General features: G+C 42.0%; 1 protein-coding gene across 4 annotated transcripts in view; it reads left to right on the plus strand.

The window, feature by feature from the left end:
* LOC310864760 (seizure protein 6 homolog) overlaps positions 1–14,236 on the plus strand; it is a 125,289-nt gene extending 111,053 nt beyond the window's left edge. Inside the window, exons 12-17 of one of the 4 annotated variants that reach the window (XM_083773520.1) lie at positions 5,443–5,634; positions 8,710–8,904; positions 10,347–10,409; positions 11,718–11,826; positions 12,124–12,223; positions 13,284–14,236. In XM_083773520.1, the coding sequence (XP_083629646.1) occupies positions 5,443–5,634; positions 8,710–8,904; positions 10,347–10,409; positions 11,718–11,826; positions 12,124–12,223; positions 13,284–13,313 (689 nt within the window). In that variant the 3' untranslated portion in view covers positions 13,314–14,236. Of the gene's footprint in view, positions 1–5,442; positions 5,635–8,709; positions 8,905–10,346; positions 10,410–11,717; positions 11,827–12,123; positions 12,363–13,283 lie in introns of those variants that run through there. The other 3 variants (XM_083773519.1, XM_083773521.1, XM_083773522.1) reach the window with 3 other exon arrangements.
* The last annotated feature ends 5,764 nt before the right edge of the window (positions 14,237–20,000 follow it).

The raw sequence follows: 20,000 nt of genomic DNA on the forward strand, positions 1-20,000 counted from the left end.
GAATCTTAAAATCGTTTCATATAAGCGTTGTGGTCCAAAAATAAACAAGTTGTCTCTGTGTTATTGTCAGGGAGGTGTCTCTGTATCGTTTGCGACAGTCAGTCACTCATATATGATAGTCTGTTTCTACCGAAAATGTAACTAATTCAGTAGCAGTAACGGCTTTACATATACAATGTAATTACAGCTGTCATTATCATGACACCACAATATACTTCATATACAGTATACTACAGATATAATATATAAATATAATTAGCGTTTTCTCTCAGCCAGTTGATTCTTCATATCCATACGGGTTGACATGTTTATTTTTCAAACACAGTACTTATATGAGGTGATCAAAAATACCCCTATGGGGATTACAATGCAAATAAAAAGTACATGAACCCGTGGATTTGCGCCCTCTACCGATATTGACGTCAGACTTCGGTGCTCTATACCCAGGTCGGACAACCGATTTGCACGTCAGGACCGCTGCAGGCCTCCACCAGAGTTTCCTCTGGCTTCGCCCTGACCATCTTTCGGGACCTATCTTAAGTGCATTTATGCAAGTACTGTACTTAAGTACAATTTGGTACAACTTAACTTGAGTATTCCCATTTTTGCACCATGAATTATAGTGCTTTGTGGAGCAGATTAACTGTGTGAACAGAATTACAGCCCTGTATCCTTATCTAAAAAGGCACTGCTGGGATTCAAACACAGAATCGGCTGTTTACTAGACGGGTACTTTAACCAACTAAGCCAGAGCGCCACAGCATGCTTTTTCATGCTACTGTACCAGGATTTCAGTGGACAACTGTACATACATATGAGCATGTGATCATGGGGTTTGATCCCTGGCCGGGTCATACCAAAGACTGTAAAAATGGGACCCAATGCACTCAGCATCAATGGGTTGGAGTGGGGGGACAAATCAACTAATCAAATGATTCCCGAGCGTGGCACTGGCACGGCTGCAGCTCACCACTCCTTGGCTGCGGCTCACCGCTCCAGGAGATGGGTCGAATGTGGAGAACAAATTACTAGGGAACTAGGCCAATGTTTTAACTAACTAAGCCAACAGTGTTATGTGGACTTTGTTCTCAGAGCTGGCTGATCTGCAGTTTGCACTGTGCTAAGTCAAGGACACAGTCTTGTATACAGTTATTGTATGCACATCTAATTTGGTTCTGTGCAGCTTGGAGATCTACAATTTTGAAGACCTGAAAAGGCACTGCTGGGATTTAAAACCCAGGATCTCCTGTTAGACAGGTGCTTTAACCAACTACACCACAGCGCCGTAGCGTTAGAGATTCCCTCTTCTTACAATCAGTAGATAGCAGCAGATATATATGCCCTTTTAAGTAAATAGTAAAGCCTTTCTAAAGCTTTCCCAGTTCTGGCTGTATATATATATATACATTTTTTATCTGTTTATAGAATCAAACTCTAGATGAACTAGTGTGCAAACAATACACAACATTGGGGTGACTCATATTGCACTGAGGGCACCAAACTTGCCAGGACAACTATAGTGGCTGTGCAGGCCAGGCTCTCCATGCGAGGACAGAGCCAGCTGGCCTCTGGCCTGGCCAGGATTGCACGATATGCTGCAGGCTGCTAGACATGGGGATATATAACCAAGAGCTCAGGCCCAGACGCCATTGAAAGAGAGTTATAACACACTCTTTGATCTGGCCGTGAGGCGATCACGTGGTTCGTGTATCATATATAGCATGCTTCATAAACACTAATGGAGTTCAATATTAGAACTTCAGTACAGTGCTTGGAACTGAACTTATTAGTTAGATCCACATTCTTCTTGTTCTTGTTGTTATATCCAAGCACTTGGAAACAAACTCCGTATAAACTAAGTTGGTTTTGGCAATAGATTTTTTTTATGTTGAATGCTATATGAAATCTATGAACAATACAATATAAACCCATTAGCCTATTTGTGCTCTTGGGCACACGTGTGCACTCACACTGACACAATAGTGGTCATGCAAAAGTAAAAGTGTGTATAAAATATGCACTAGTGTACCACACACACACACACACACACACAAACACACACACACACACACACACACACACACACACACACACACACACACACACAATTGCAATGGTGATGACCAGCCTTACTGGCAGGGGATGGAGACCTTGCTTCCAAGATGGCTGACTTCCATGCAGTCACCACTGCTACGCTGGCCCCTCTCCTGCTGAGCCCAGAATTGGGTTTGGGATGGGCTGCTGTGAGAGGCAGTGCTAATCTCTTTACACACCCCCTCTGTGGGCTAATGTATCCGGGCTCATCCGATCTTATCTTCAGAAACAATGGCTCCTGTTACGCAGCGATAGTCCTGGCCTTCCCCCATCTGGATGGAAGCCGGCAGAGTTGTCATTCCCGGGTCTTTATACTCCAGGACCTTTTGTTTCAGAACAGAAGTGAGTCAGTGGAAGGTCAAACCTACCCTGGTCCTGATCTGAAGTTTGCCTGTCAAACATTTGGGTATCATGGCATCGTCATCTACCTGCTCCACAGAGGCTGTACAGCACTGTGAGAAGTCGAGTTTTCCACTCCAGGCCTTTCAACGCCATCAAACCATGCTGACTCTGTGATGCAGCGGTGGAGCACAGCCTGGTGGCCTGGATTACAGACTACTCACATGCAGAGCTCAGTATTTCAGACAGCAGGGTTGACTTAGCCTGGTTAATAAACCAGACCGAATCAGCCGTTGGCAAAAAAAAATTTGCCTGCCGGCGGATTACGGTCTGGAGAGGCTCAATTGTACGCCCATTTCCTACACCAGAGAAATGGGGCGGCCAATCGGGACACGGTATGAAATATGGGCGGGCTTTGGTACAGTGACTGTCAATGCTTGAGACCTTTGACTGACAGTAGCTCTGACCAATTGCGTCAAAGAGAAAATGTTTCAACCCGCCTCCCTGGAAATGAAATCCAAGCTGAGCCTCCCCAGACTAATATCCCGCGGTCCGTGCAATATTAGTCTGGTTTATTAACCAGGCTAGGGTTGACTGTGAAATGTGCTGGTGAGCAACAGCCAAGGAACTGTGCTGTCACCTTTTCTATTCACCCCCTACACCTCCGCTTAGTTTTAATTGGCTTTGACAGTTTTTGAGTGGTGCAACCACTCCCTTACGGAGCTGTGTGTGTGGGTGGGTGGCTGGGTAGCTGGGTAGCTGGCTGGTTGGGTATGAGCACGAAAACAACATTGTTGGTTGTTTTTCACCACTTGTGTGCAACCGCACACACAAACACACACGCACATATTAACTGTATATATGATGCTTATGGGTGTGCCAGTACAGTACAGTGACAGGTTCAAGGTTCAAGGTTCTTTATTATTTGTCTCCCGAGGAAGACATTTGTCTTAGACAAAGGGCCCGCATAAGCATAGCCCTTATGCTTATGCAGTGCAGCGCCAATACAGTACAGTACAGTAGAGGGTACAGTAGAGGGACTGCCGCACGTAACTGTCATTTCTCAACCATTTCGGACGCGGGGTGGCACGCTGGAACCAGCCTGGCCCCCTGGGCACGTTCCTGGGGGAAAACCTCCACACGGAGTTGCACCACTCACTTCACACGGGTGGGATTTTTCTAATTCAGTTAGTTTGAATTTGTTTTTAGAGCGGGTTTGCTAGTTTTTATTCGGTGTGCCAACGTTTGTTTTAGTTTAGTAGTTTTTGTGTTTGTTTTTGAGTGAGTAGGCCTATTGTATAATAAAAATTACCATTCAAAAAATTATATATATTCAGTTACTTTTGGTAATGAGAAAAAGGGACAGAGCAGGGCAGCAGGCTATTCTTCCTGAAGAGGCTCAGGTCCTTAAATGTGTGCAACAGTCCTCTCTTTGCCACGTTCTGGTGTGTGTGTTTGTGTGTGTGTGGAGGGGTTAACATTAATTTAGTGGGCACTCAGCAACTGAACAAGTTGGTGAAGAAGGCTGGTTTTGCAGTTGGAAATGGATATTCTGGTATAGTTACGGCGGGGCGGATGAGGGGGAAGATGGAAGCTCTCCTGACGTAACCCTTCCCACCCCCTCTATGATTAGCTAACGAGGCCACGGGGCCGCAGCCCCCATGAAGACTCCCAGGGCCCCTTTAGGCCCACATGAAGATTTTCGTGGACATTTACATTTACATATTTTCTGGGAATTCCAAACATTTTGGACCTCTCCGCCGGCAATATGAGAATCCCATCGTCAAATATTCGGGAAAACAGCGCCTCCCCTGTTGTTCCTCAATTGTTGCGAGGCAACAGTCTGTCTTGGCCGTCCAAGAGGTGTTAAAAAGTAGGCTACTCAAATGCTAATCGGGTTTCTTTTGTTTTCACCTAGCCAGATGTTCACAACATCAAAGCGTGTCAGAATTTCATGGTAGTCGTGACATATTCACGACAATTCACCAAAGAGACCTAACCCTACACAGACTAGTGAGACTACACACTGACTCGAGAAAAGACCCATATCGTCCAAAATAGGCTGATCATCAAGTATGCTAAAATAACTCATTTTTAGACCATTTGGGAAATAAATAAATAAATAAATCCGCGGTGGCGGCCTCGCTTCGCTCGGCCGCGACAGTCCCCCCCCCCCAACACAATTCTGTAGCCTACCCAAAGGTAAAACGCACCCGCCGCCTATGATCTCTCTCTCTCTCTCTCTCTCTCTCTCTCTCTCTCTCTCTCTCTCTCTCTCTCTCTCTCATATATAGTCCTGAAAGTCCTCACCTTGGCTTGGACATTGGCCTATAGAAGCTGCTTTAAAAGTACCAGCGAAAACAACAATTTCTTTTTTTCCGCGCTGCGGCGGGGGACGGGGGACGGGGGGTGCGGGGAGGCGGGGCTGTGGGGGGGGGGACGGGCCCCCTTGAGGATTGATCAAACTCTTCGGCTCTGGATGGAGCACCTTCAGACGAGTGACTTGGTCAGTCCATTGTGCCGGTAGCCCTTGATAACAAAATTCGCCCTGGACTCTGTTTTTTTCTTGACACCTCCTCAACTCCAGCACATATTTGCACATGGACTTGGTTACTTATAGCTTAACTGCTGTAAATGTTTCACTGCTGGTAGATGGTATCGCTCATTATGATTGGCTTTCTATTATCCAAATTCCCACTGTACTTATTCGCCTCATACATACTGTCACCTTATTTGTATGTATAGATACATTCATTGCTGTCATAACTCTACATCATTTTACTTTTATTTTATTTTATCTTGAGGTGTATCTCTCTGTCTTACCTCTACCTGTCCTACAGTTTGTCTTCTCTTTTTTCATGGCTACTGCGGTGCTACTGTGACATTTTCTCCACGGGGATAAATAAAGGCCTATCTATATATCTGTCTAACTTTAGAGGTTACTGTTTACGGCGACATAAATTTGATAGCTTCCCTTTGTCAACGAGCTGTTTGTCTTCGTCCCCACAGTGGTATCATGTGCTGACCCTGGGAAGGTGGATCACAGTCGGCGTGTGTTGACGGGTCCTCGCCTCACCGTTGGTTCAACCATTCAGTACATCTGTGACAAGGGCTACACCCTGTCTGGCAACAGTCTGCTCACTTGCTACAACCACGGCTCCCCGGGCCCCAAGTGGAACCAGAAGCTGCCCAGATGCCTGCGTATGTATACTGCACTATATTCTGTATAGTACTGTATGTGCCAAAATATGTGAACACAAAGGGCCGTATTTTGCGTGTCTTAAGTACCAGGTCTTATTACTTAACTTAAGACCTGGAGGCATGGTCAATGCTGTTTGGCCACTCAGAATAGCCAAATGGCATTGACCACGCCTCCAGGTCTTAAGTTAAGTAATAAGACCTGGTACTTAAGATACTCAAAATACGGCCCAAAGTCTCTGACACTACTATTTAAAAACATTTTACAATAGTTAAACTAGCCGATCTACATTGACACGTTGTGGATCTTGTAGATCAGCTATTTGAAGTATTTTAAAATGTATTTTAAAATAGTAAAAAAATGGTAAATAGGTTTAGCGATAAGGGGTAAGGGTTGGTGCAAGATATAGCTGCAAATATTCTACAGATCTACAAGCTCACAATGCGCTGATGCGTTTGTGAGCTTGTAGATCGCTATGTTTGCTGAATGTCAGCATATTTTTGCCGAATGGTTCCCTACTATTATGACATTCCCAGAAAAGTGACACTAGGGTTCAGTGGTTGTTAAAATACATCGGGAAGAGAAAGAACATCCGCACACTAGTTTGAAGAGCTCCGAGACTTACTTTATTTAGAGGCAACAAATTGCAACGTTTCGACCTACTGGGACTTCATCAGGCAATTTTGGTCGAAACGTTGCAATTTGTTGCCTCTAAATAAAGTAAGTCTCGGAGCTCTAGAAACTATAGTGTGCGGATGTTCTTTCTCTTCCTTGATGTTTGCCTTGATGCCTGACATCCAGCACCTGGCCTAAATATAGGCATTGAGATGTGCACACAATCTTCTCTGTTAAAATACACAGACCAGGCCCAGGCCGTAGCGTAACGGTCTGGGCACCGGACTGGTAATCCAGTCGCAGTGTGCCGCGGGTTCGACTCCCGGACCCGACACGGCCTTTACTGCATGTCATCCCCCCATCTCTCTCCCGTTTCCTGTCAGCCTACTGTCTGTCCCTTCAAAAATCAATAAAAGGCGTAAGCCGCAAAAAAATATAAAAAAAAAAAAAAAAAAAATACACAGACCATTGTGTGAAACTAACAGGGAATCTTTCTATTTCCACTTGCTGTGTGCATGTTTTGGGCTGCAATGTATATAATATGCATGCATATAGAGCACCGAAGTCCTGACGTCACTGTCAGTAGAGGGAGCCAGTCCACAGGTTCGTGTACTTTTTATTAGCATTGAAATCCCCATATCCTCATATAAGAACTGTGTTTGAAAAATAGACCGATCATCCCGGCCTTTTCACTCATATGGATATGAAGCATCGACTGAAGGTGGAAATGTACACATTTTCAAACACAGTTCTTATATGACCTAAAATCGCCCTATGGGGATTTCAATGCAAATAAAAAAATACATGAACCTGTGTACTGGCGCCCTCTACTGAAAGGGACGTCAGACTTCGGTGCTCTTATAGTAGTTAGTATGTGTGAGTGGACTGGACACTTGCGCAATCTTGGAGACAATAGCTTTTTGCTACTTAATGTTATTTCTCCTGTGTTGAAGGTGACACAAGTTTTTAGAAACACATTTTCTTCTTCCTGTTTGACAGAGCAATTGAAGTGTTTCGCTGTCCCTGATTACCATCTCATGCATTACAATGACCTGTCCCATTCTGTCCTCTCCAAAGTCGTTTCCTCAGTCCAGCTAAAATGAATTATTAGGCGGCGTTAAGATAGAGGTGAGAGTGAAGACAGTGGCTCCCTCATTTGGCAGCATGTGAAAAGTTAATTCCATGCGAAGAGTGCATTCCGAGTTGTTTAAAGAGGGAAATTATATTATAATGAGCCTGACATACTTCCAGTCTGATAGTGGAGCCTGTGTTGTCAGAGACAAATGAGGAACAGGAGATTCAAGGCTTTGAGAACCAATGGGGGGGGGGGGGGGGGGTGTGTGTGTGTGTGTGTGTGTGTGTGTGTGTGTGTGTGTGTGTACATCTTGCTTGTTATGTTGTTTTACGACAGTTTTGTTGGTAAATTCAAATTAATATAGAGTGTCACCATAGACCGTAAAAAGTGAAGTGTCAAGTCTGTCCATCCATGTTTGAATGATGTAGTCAGTCGTTGTCTCTTTGTGCACTGTAAAATACTGAGTGTTTAATTCTGAGTGCACAAATGTAACCAAATGTATACCTTGAGGGCCATCCACATCAATCACTATAATTATATTCTCCTTATAGTTGTGAGTGGGACTCTGCCGTCCACTTTAGTTAGAACATTTTATAAAACAATATATTTGTAGTTATAATTATAATTATAGTGCTTGGTGTGGATTACCCTTTACGGGTTCATTTGGTTAAACATTTGTATACTCTATGAGTCAATATGAATGAATAGTAGGATTTTCTGTGTGCACACTCCACGTTAATCCCATGAACCCTAGCATCCCTACTCTGGGCATGTCATATTAAGCCTTCATTCTGAAAAAAATGGACAGAAAACATTTGACAGAAATAACCAATGTATAAGCTGATTAAGCTCACAATATGATGCGTTGCGATCGTCTATCAGTGTTGGGCAATATTACTTAGGAGAGTAATGTTACTTATTACTTATTACTCTTTAAAAAAAGTAATAATATTACATTACTTATTACTTGGAATCAAGACTAATATATTAGGCCTACATATTACTTTTGCGCCCCCCACACAATCTGTTTATTCAGCTTCTTTTAGAACTGAATCCAATTGTTTTGAATAATAATATTAAGAAGAAGAGTCACAAATCACCCTAAAAGACGATACCATGAAGCAGCAATCTCTCTCGACCTTGTTGTGAGCCAACAGCCAACAAAACTAAAAAACTAAAAGTAATATGTAATTTGTGCTACTTTTACAAAGTAAATAGGTATAACATTACTGTTTTGTCAGAGTATAATACCTTATTTAACTTGTTACTGGGAAAAGTAATAATATTACAGTAATATATTACTAGTAACTACTGCCCAACACTGCGTCTAATATTGTTACTTAGCATACAATGTAGGGTTCAAGTAGTTCCTTCTTTCTTCTCCCAGCTGAAGCGTTTGAGCCGTGCGGTCACCCTGGTACGCCGACATACGGAGTACCCAGCTCAGACAAGCTGCTCTTCCAGGCCGGGGAGACGCTGCGCTACACCTGCCACGCTGGCCACCAGTTACTGGGGGAGCCTGTCCTCCGCTGTGTCCCTGGACACCCGTCCCACTGGAGTGGATTGCCACCTGTTTGCAGAGGTGAGGAACTGCATGCAAGGAGAGCTATACTCATTTTCATAATTCATAATTCATGATTCTGCACTGTGCGTGTGTGTGTGTACGTGCGTGCGTGTGCGCGTCTGTCTGTCTGCATGTGTGTGTGTGTGTGTGTGTCTGCATATGTGCGTGGTTGCGTGCAGCGTGCATGCAGGCAAGCATGCATACATCAACTGTCTGATTGTTATTCATCCGCATAGAGGCTAACTGTTACTCCTTTTCACTGGGGAGTCTGAATTCATAAGTATGATAACAGCACAGTGTTTAAAGACAGTCCACTCACATGGATACTTTCCATTTTATACAGAGAACATCATAGACAAACAAGGGCATAGTGTTAAATCCCAACTCCAGTAAATAAATGGATAAAATGAAACGTGTGGGTGACATTCAAATTGTTAAGGAGCCGATAAGGAGGCATTCTAGTATAGATGCTAAGAACTTTATTATCTTCAATTAGGATCCATTGTATTATGTTCGTGGTCGGATGTGTGTTTCTTAACCGTTTCAGTTCGTAGGACGCATGAGGCCGTCATAAGGATCCCGAAATATTAGTGCCTACGACGTCTGTGGACGTCCTAGCGACGTCCCAGCGACGCGGGGCGAGATGAGAATATTCTGAATTTTTCCAAAAAAAAAAATTGGCATTTCGCTTTTCGCTTTCCGTATGCTAATGCTCAGTGCAATAATTAGCTTGTCATTGACTCCCATGTTAGCGTGGCGGAAAGAATGACTCGTATCTCCTAATCCAGGGCGCTCTCCGTGGTGATGAATGGATCGATATGCTGGCGCTTCATTTCTGCTCCTCATCCGTCTCTCCCGCAAAATATGAACGTTTTTTGGAGCGTACAAAAAATAATTAAAATGATCGGGGATGTGAGGTCTCTTTGTAAAGTCAACTTTTTTAGGAAAGTGTTTCCGGTTCATGGCTTTCAGAGTAAAATGCACTTCCGGCACTATATTTAGACCTTCTAAATCCTAAAAGTGTGTTAATGACATGCCTTTGGTTGTTGGAAAATGTGCTTTACAGTATATAAATCTTATATAAATATGCTTATAATAAATCAAATTGGGTAGGTTCGCAAAAAACATCCATAGAGTCTATACTACCTCCCCCTGGTCAGCCTGATGGAGGGGAAAAGGAACTGGTTTGGTGTGTGGCTTGGACTCCTCATGCATTGAAGGAAGCATGAGCTCAGTTCGGGGCTCTCGCCCCAGGATTACAGTTTAGGCAATTGGCACCAGGTGAAATATATGTAAAGGTATATATAATTGATTTGACTTGACTTACAATAGGGATGCCAATGCAGGACTGTTGTTGTACACAGGTTGAGTCTCTTCACACAAACACACACACCTCTGTTAGACAAACAACGAAGGGTTCACCCAGTGCATTTTATCCATTATATTCATTTCCTCCTGAGGTTTAACATGTGCCGTGTCCTTTACAGCCCACACAATGGAGTATGATGAGCGCCGATTAGATGGTAAGAGTCATTTTACATCACAGTGTTTTTCCACTCAGCGTCAGCCTGCATAATAATATAACATTTTCGAATGGCGGTTACTGCAGATGGGCGTAAAATGCTATGGGTGACATTACATTGTCAGTTCCTCTGTAGCACTGTTTTCAGCAATCAAAAACAGCCATGTTTCCTATTAAAGGAGAACTACATAACAATAGGGAATGAATGAATGAATATTGGATGTAGGATTATAAAATAGTATATTATACTATTTTATAATACATCCATTATTCATTCAGGGGTGGCCAAAAGGTAGATCGTGATCTACCAGTAGATCACAAAGGCTGCGCAGGTAGACCACATGACATGGCCCTAAAACATATATAATTTGGCATCTGACATGACACTTGAATTAACTTGGTGACTTGATTGATTGACATAAAAAATGGCCTGTTAACCCACAACAGAATACTTTGTTTTCTAGAGTGTTGAGCACAAAGATCAGTAGCATTAGAAAGTTACATACAAAAACAAAAACAATTTCCACCCCCCCCCCCCCCCGCCCCCTATATTTCCCATTCAAAGTGTGTTTGTCATGTTCTTTAAACTATTTTCAGCAATGAGATCCTATTTTTTCGGTGGGTAGATCTTGTTGCGCTGGTCATTTTGAAAGTAGCTCTCAAATCAAAAAGGTCTGGGCACCCCAATTTCTAGCAGATTGAATGATGTGCAATGATATATATTCTCATCTTATGGGGAGGGGAGTCCTCATAGCTCAGACGTTTATTGTCTGTACCGTAGTGTAGGCAGTTCATCAACTGACTCCTACGTCATCTACCTGCCTCTCTCGCTATAGAGCTCTCCTCTTCACTATACTGTGTAGTAATCCAGCAAGGCCTCTCTGCTTTAATTCCATAATGTAAGAGAGAATGAGAATATAGCGTCAGGCCAACATTGTAAACACTATTAGAAGTACATGTATATATGGTGTGAGAAGAAGACAAGGCGTGCATCATACCATATTGCAATAGAAATATAGTAATAACATTGCACAGGCCACAATAAATGTATTGTGTATATTAGATATTGCACATATCAAATATTGTACATATAGACATCGGTGTGCGTGTGTGCTATACAGCAAATTCTTGAGCATTAGTTTCATTTTGAAATGCTGAAATCGTTATGAAATGGATATAGGTTCAATCTTTCGAACTCTGCTAACAGAGTAAACACACACACACACACACACACACACACACACACACACCGACCAGTCAGCAGGGCAACATAACACTGGGTGTCTGTCTCTCTTTCACTGCCCACCAGTAGCTGCAGCAGACCTGCGTATGGAGGGAGTCCGCGTTGCAGTTACTGTCTTCATTCCCGTCACATTCCTGCTTGTACTTATCTTCAGCATCTACCTCTACATCTCAAAGTGGGTTCTTTACTTAGACATAAAAGCACCTCATTATGGTTGTACGTACTCTGTTAAAAGTAAAGTGGCCTTGTTCACAGCTCTAACTTAAATAAAAGGTTTGGTGTTTAAATGTCATACTTTAGTGGTATTGCTGGTACAGTATGTCACATGGTTTTACTGTAGTTATTGTGAATTAGTTTACATTTATAAACAAACTGTTTATTGGAAGCTGATGTTTCGTAGTTTATTTTATTTGAAGTGTTCTCATGTCATGTCTTCTCATCTCATGGTATCCTTTCTCATCTTTGTTTTTAGGGTTCGAGGGAAGTCTCTAAGACTCCCCATGTCCTCTACTTTGCCATATGACCACATTAATGGAGAATCCACATTTGACAACTCTCTTTATGAAACACCGGTAAGGCATCATCTACTATGTCTATATAATAGCCTATGTTTCTAAAACACAAATAGAAAGACAGAAATAGAGATTCATTCATCCTGAAAATAGAATAACAGTGACTCCGTAAGCTGTGCTAAGGCATAACCTGGAACGATGAGAACAATTTCTCAATAAGAGATCTGTGCCCTGAAACCCTGAAACCATTTCACTAAAATCCTCACAAAGCAAGATAGGATGTGATTCATATGCTTGGATAACAAGGAGGAGGCTGTGTCTATACCTTCCACAAAAACCTTAGTCATTCCGTGATTTACAACACAGAGCACACAGGATGGAGCCATGCCTGGTGCGTAGGCTAGGCAAGGCAAGGCAGTTTGTTTCAGGTATGTGGTACATAAAGAAACCCGAAAGCTGCTGACCTGTCCTAGAAAGATGACCTGACAGGTCTGGATTGTTCATAACTAATCAGTCATGCATTTTGTCCCGAAACATTTTCTTGCGTTATAACTTATAAACCAAAATCCAACAGTAGTATTTTAAAATAAATTATTTGAATGTACAGTATAGCCAGTGGAAAGATCTGAGAACTGGAGTTATTATATTATCCTGCTGTCTGATACATATAAATATACAATATATCCTGGACAGTATTCTCTTGTTTTAATTCAAGAAAGCAAACAATCCAGATTAACTTTCCATCATCTCTATCTGATAAATAAAGGCGGTAATGATGTTTTGAGTCTTTCTGTATTTATTTATTTTTGCTTTCTCCTTTCATAACTGCACTCTGAAGAACAATGAGGTGAGACCTTAATTACAAATTCTCTATAATCAACACTTGTTGTTCCAGTGTCTACCATCAGCTCTAGGGCGACGCTTCCTTGAATATTGAACATGCTTTTGATGAGGTTCAAGCAACACTTCAGGAATTTAATGGTCTGACTATCTTTTTGGCCTATTATCCCCCCCCCCCCCCTCCATAACTATTGTACAATTTTATCGTGTAAAAGCAGAGTCCACATTGCTGTCACAGAGCTATTCCTGTGACATGTTGTGCATATTCTCCTCTTTGCAGGAGACAAGAGAGTACGAGGTTTCAATCTGAAGGCAGCGCTGTGTGTGTTTTCAGCATGGGCAGAACGGGACCCTGTTGGCCTTTTGAACGTTCATCTGCACTCGATCCACCATCTCTGCGCTGACCGCTGTCCGTCGGTCTCTACTGATGTCTCCCCCCTGTCCTCTGTCGAGTGAACACGTTCAGGACAGAATAGGCTACTCCCTGGAAAGTCTGGGCCACTGGATTATTTTTCTAGCCCCTTCAGCAGCAATGGTTCGGCAGCAGTTTGTACAGTTTTTATCCTGTTCTCGCATTCCCGAAAACGTTCAGTGCAACATCTCAGAAAGTGGAGGTGATCAATGCAAAGCTTGCACCGATTTGTGCATATAACCACAGATGTTTTTGTGTGTTATGTACATTATACATTGTATGTTTAGTCCTTTATGGACATATATTCAAGTCAGAGAGGGGTCTTATAGTAAGATTTCACAAAACAAGTGAAAACTCAATCATTTGTTTTTCCTCCAAAACCTCTAAAATGTAATGTAATGTTTCCAAAAATATTTAAAACTATTTTTTGATTTAACCTGCTAAGATTAGAAAGAGAAATGTGCCTTAAATGGAAGGCCCTTAATAACCAATGTTTGCAGTATATTCCACATTGATTTCATTTGAACCGTGTGTACTTTTAAATTATATTTGGTTCCTGCTCAGTTTTCTTGGTTTACATGTGTTCTTTGTTACATTACACTTATATATTTCCTCTTTCTTTGAGAGAAAGGGGAAATGAAAGTTGAGGTGAGCTGTCATTCATATATTGCAATTGCCTGTTTGGAGATTGTGTCTGAATTTGGACCCATACAATAGTTGAACATTTACTGTCACATGAGAATATGTATTCATGCAAGCTTGTGTGATGACAATGACAATAACCTATTTTTGATTCATTGTACATAGTGTACTGATTAAGCTACTTCACATGCATCTTCAATAAAAGTTATTGTTCAGAAAAAGATGCATATACTTCTAACTACATTTGTCAGTTTAACGTTTTTGTATCCCTGTGCATGTGTTAACACTGTGTGCGTTAGGGGGGCACGCTGGCACAGTCGGTAGCACTGTCACCTCACAGCTAGAAGATCCTGGGTTCCAGCCAGGGACGCTGTGGGTGCTGGGGGCATCAGTGCCCATACCCTAGGTGGGGTTGGCAAAAGGGTTTGGAATAACCTGTTCCTTCCACGTGCTATACATCCAACTGGGGAAACTCCCACCTGACAGGTGAAAAGAAGCAGCTTGGACCAGTCCTCATGCATAGAAGCTCTCCTCAGGTTAGCAGAGGGAGTAGCACCCAGAAAAAATGGGTTCAAAATCGTGGGCTAAAGATATTTAAAAGAACAGTGTGTGTGTGCGTGCGTACGTGGCCGTGGCCCATTGTGTGTGCACACACCATGCGTGGCACCATTTGCTTTTAGGGCACAGTGCCCTATACAAACACAGTGTTTAATGAAGGGGTGCTCAGAAACATCTTATAGATTGAAAACAATCTATACATTTTAAATATTAAATTATTATGAATAGCCTATTTGATCTTGGCGTTCAGGCTCTACTATAATTGGCCTACTCACTGCTCAGCACTGTAGCACATAAGACAACTCAACTCCCCCAGGGGAAAACAGTCTGGTACGTGGTGCTGATCTTGGAGTTGGTTGGAGCAAACGAGTAGATACCAACTGCTGTCAGTGACACTGACAGCAAGAGGATCAACAATGAATGAGGCGAGCTTAAATAGACATCAGTGTTGCAGACATGCCATATGTATACATCGTCCACATATGTGGTGCACAATCATATTTAATCATTATTTAAGCTCGCCTCATTCATTCATTTTTTTTATAGAACAATGACTGCTAGAGCATTTACTATTTATATAAACCTGGAATCTCATTGATAAATAAGATAAAAGAGGCAAGATTGAAAATGGAACTTTACATACAGATTGCTTCCAATCTAAGGTGAAGCATTGCTTCCCTCTGCTGGCAAGAGTGGAAAATAAAAGCATACAATACTACAGTATCTCAGCAGACAGCCAAAAATAAGAGCTGCTCAGTGAGTGAGTGGCTGCCCAGGTTCTCACACACAAAGTAAGCCTACTGCATACCTAAGAGGAGTAGGTGTGCCAGTACCATCCCTGGTGATAAATTAAATGTTGGTGCCTGGAACAACAGGTCTCCAATGCACAACGTCTACCAGTGCACAACGGTACCGGTAAAAAACAATATATGTTTGTAAAGGTTTGAGCAGGTAGTACTGAGTCATTGTCCAGGTCACCTTGCTCTGCGTTTGGATCTTTTTTTTAAAGATTTATTTATTGTCAATGTAGGCTGCACATTATCATACCACTTTATCAATATCTCTTTAAAAAAAGAAAAGGAAAAAAGATGCTCTGTTTGGATCTTGACATTTTGTACCAGGCAGGTTACAGCTCAGGTCCTGTCCCCAACTCCCCACCCCAAAGGATTTGCAGATGGTACCATCTGTCCTACCCTTGAATGATATTTGTGGAGTGAGAAAGGATCATTACTAAATCTGGTGAGAGAGCTGTAGTGTGTGCAGTGACGTCACCTAACTCCAATCTCACCAAGTCCGTCACCACCTTGTCATGCTCACTCATGTTATCACCTGTGATGCAAATTACGACAACAGTGTCTTCTGAGAACTTCTGGCATGACTTTGAGTTGTAGTGAAAGTCAGAGGCATAGCCAGTGTTGTTGTCCTTGGTGTCGAGATGAGTCTGAGAATGTGTCCTCCCGTAAGTCCCTGAGATGATGTGACGACCTCCACGCCAAAGACCGCAGGGTCAGCTCAGCGAGCCTCCACCCATTTGCCCCTCATTACACCAACCAACATTACTTTTCTATCAGGTTTCCTTCAATAATGCTTTGTCGAACATGATGGTGTGGTTCTCAGAGAAGTTAATTGGGTACTCACTGCCAGAAGAGTGAGTGCCTGAGAATTTCTTGGTAAAGAGTGCTCACTGCTCACTTTGGGGAGAAGACTGGGCACAATTTGGGGAGATTTGGGGAGGGTTCTCTGACTAATCTACCTGTATTCCTATGTCTCAAAATAAAGTTGCAAACCTCCGGTAACTACAATAACATGTATAGCATCTTAAAGCCTGAAATATTGAAATGTGAGTTTAGCTATAAAAGAGTAAGTTCATATAATTAATAACCTGTGTATGTTACATTGTATTTGTGATCATTTATGCCCAGTGGAAGAAAAGTATTTATACACATCTGTCTCACACATGCACGCACATGCTGTACATACTACATACATGCTGTACATGCCTTGTAAAAGCATTGTAAAGGGGGGGGGGGGGGAATTGTGAGTGTTGGAAGCCGGTATAATGCAGACTAACAGGGCACTGGTAAAGCTGCATATACACTAATCAACCTGGCCTAGTGGGTAAATGAAGATGACATACACAAATAGCAATACGATTCTAGACCTGCAGAGAAGACGAGACGTGTGTGGAGCTGTGTCATGTGAATGTCCATTTCATATATATACAAAGAATGGGATGGTTTCAAGTAACACATGCAGGTGAGCTTAATTAACCAGCCTGGAGCCAACTTGCTTCAACCCAAGGAATGATGCCTTCTCATCTCCCCTGCTGTTGCTGTCCTCTCACCAGCAGACATGGTCCTCACATACTGTACCATGTGCCCTATAATTTACGAGCGATACGATACGTATCATGATACATGGCTGACGATACATGGACGATATTGGTTCATTATGATGATACGATACGATTCAATGATTTAAAATCGATACAATAACTATTTAGCAAAGAAATTAAATGTGTGGATAGTGCAGGTTTTTTAAGGGAAAATGTATGAATATTATGGATATAAATAAGTAAACACAGTGATTCTTTGGCAAATACATAGACATTATATTTGAACACATATAGACAAAGCCGTATCTTGACATGAACACAGAATACACACATTTATGATTGACCAAGTGTAGCGATATTGAATGGGTACAGTAATTAAACCCTTCTTTTATTTTTCTTCTTAAAATTCTAAATATAAAGCACAAATACTTAGTTGCGAGTCGACCAAAGGTCGCAGTTAACTATGGAATTGTGCATTTCCCGTCAGTGTGTTGGTTGGTCGAGCACGTGACATCATCAGGGATGGAGCACGTGACATCATCAGGGATGGAGATTTATTAACAGTTTGCATTTCAAGTACAACTCAATACCAACAGTGAGTGGACGACACCATAAAGCATTATACTTGTTTACAATAGGGCCCACCATTTTCAATAATCAAAACATTTAGAGACGTACGAATATACACAACTATATAGTCAAAAGGAAATCATCATAGGAGGTAAAAAGGGTTAAGAAACATATACAGTGAGGGGGAACAGGGGTGGGTGTGGGATTCAGATTTTGCTTAAAATGTACTGTAAATTCTACAAACTGTTAATAAAGATTTCAATCAATCAATCAATCAAAAACGGAGGCCAGTTTCGAATTGCAGCTGTCCGTAGGTGCCCTTTGAGAGCAGTTTTGAAGGAGTCAAGGGATTTGCATGTCTTAATGACTGTTGGTAGGGCGTTCCACATTTTGGTGGCATAGGAGCGAAATTAATTTAGTCCCTTTGTGCCAAATCTGGGTTGCACATGGTTTGTTGAACTCCCTCTGGTGTGGATGTGGACTTCGTTGATATTAAGGAAGTATTTAGACAGGTACATGCCGTATCTTGGTGGTGTAGCGAATCTTGTGGACCAGACCGATTGCAAGGTGCTGTACTCGTCGACCCTAAGCCATTCCAGCCTGTCAAAGTGGGCAGGGGTGAGGTGGGTTCAGGGAGTGAGGCCAAGTAGTAGCCTGACCAGTATGTTTTGGGAAGTCTGGAGCCATGTTTTAAGGGCCTTAGAGGTACTGTGGTACCAGGAGGTGCAAGCGTAGTCGAAGAAACCTTGTACGAGGGCTCCTGAGGTCTTCAAGGTGTTTTTGTGACCAGTGAGGAGATCCTGTATAGGAATCATGTTCTTTGGTTGACCTTTTTGATTACGTTGGTGGCCATTTTATCACCGGAAAGATTTGCCTCCAGGATGGAACCTAGGTAGGTAATTTCATCTTTTCGTGTGATAATATTGTCACCCACTCTAACCAAGAAGCCATCTGCCTTGCTGAGATTACTATTTGATTCAGTTTGTTATCAGTGAGCCAGGTGCAGATTCTACCAAATTCAGAGCTGAGGGCCTTTTTTTTCCTTTTTTTTTAACTTGTTTATTGCCATTATACACTCTATAGGTGGGGCCTTTTCAACCTGCAGTTTGTTCCTGTCCGAGACCAGCAGTGCTGAGTCATCTGCGAACAGGAACATCCATCCTTCCTCTTCGATGTCTCCCTTTTGACTGAGACCTGTCCATTTATTTTTCGGTGCAGTTACTATCATTACACATATACTACCACTACTACTACTACTACTACTACTACTACTACTACTACTACTACTACTACTACTACTACTACTACTATAAAAAATATTATTATTATTATTAAGAAAGGCAACTCAGATGATGACTGACCTCTGGTTTTCTCAAAGGTTGTTCTGATTAATCTTGGTGCATCCATGGAAATGCTGCATAGCCTTGACTGTAGTCCAAAGTCCAAACATAAATTATATAATTATTATTAAACATTTTCCATTGCACAGCAACAAGATTCAAACCCAAGTCTCACACGTGGGAAACCAAAGAGCAACCAAAGAGCTCTCAGCGAAAGAACAATTAATAATTAATTCATGTAGCTGAAATGCTTTGTGTTGTTTCTTAATGACATTGTGAATTATAATCACACATTGATAGAAAAAATATATAGGCCTACATTTCTAGTTTGATTCCAATCACAGGCCTACACTGAAATAATCTGGGTTGCACATTCATGTGAATTATGTTTTGGCAATTTCAGACCAAAGGGCCTGTTGACTCAAGGCTACAACTGCACCTTTCCAGTGAGTGAGGTCACATCAACATTCAATTTGACAGCCTGCTGGCATTTCTCAGACTTAATCAAAGTTAGTTTATCTTGTTTCCTTAAATAGAACACACAATATAATAATGTCTAGTCCATGAACACTTCAGGTGCACCGCTCCAGGTTAATTGTATTTAAGAGAACTAAAAAAACAAATACATTTATTGTTATATAGTTACTGTACTTTACTGTGCTCTGTGCTTTACTCGGTGCCACTGCTGTACTATACTGCATGGCCATGGCCAATGCACTTTAGGTGTTGCAGCTTTCTGTGCTTGTTGCTCGGACATAGCCTACAGACACAGAGACTGACATACGGACGGACGGACGGACATAGGCTCCGTAATGAAGCGGAGGCACCGCTCAACAACCAACATGGATGTGACGAGCAATGGACTGGCCACCAGATGTCCCCCTTGTCACTTAATTTCTCCATTATGATTATTGACATATTAACAGTGTGTTTACATACCGGTTAATCCTTGTCCTTCTCGGTCTGTATATGTGTGAATGAGCATACAACATGTCTGATGCGCTAACATTATCTAACACTTCTCACAGTTATTTAGGGGACTGAAGAAATATGAATTGTGAATGAATATTATGTATGTCACATCATGTCAACTCATTTCCATGTCCGTTTGTATCGGAATTACATATGATGTTTACATGC

Source organism: Protomyctophum parallelum (assembly GCF_964188405.1).
Source record: "Protomyctophum parallelum genome assembly, chromosome: 9".
Taxonomy (NCBI): domain Eukaryota; kingdom Metazoa; phylum Chordata; class Actinopteri; order Myctophiformes; family Myctophidae; genus Protomyctophum; species Protomyctophum parallelum.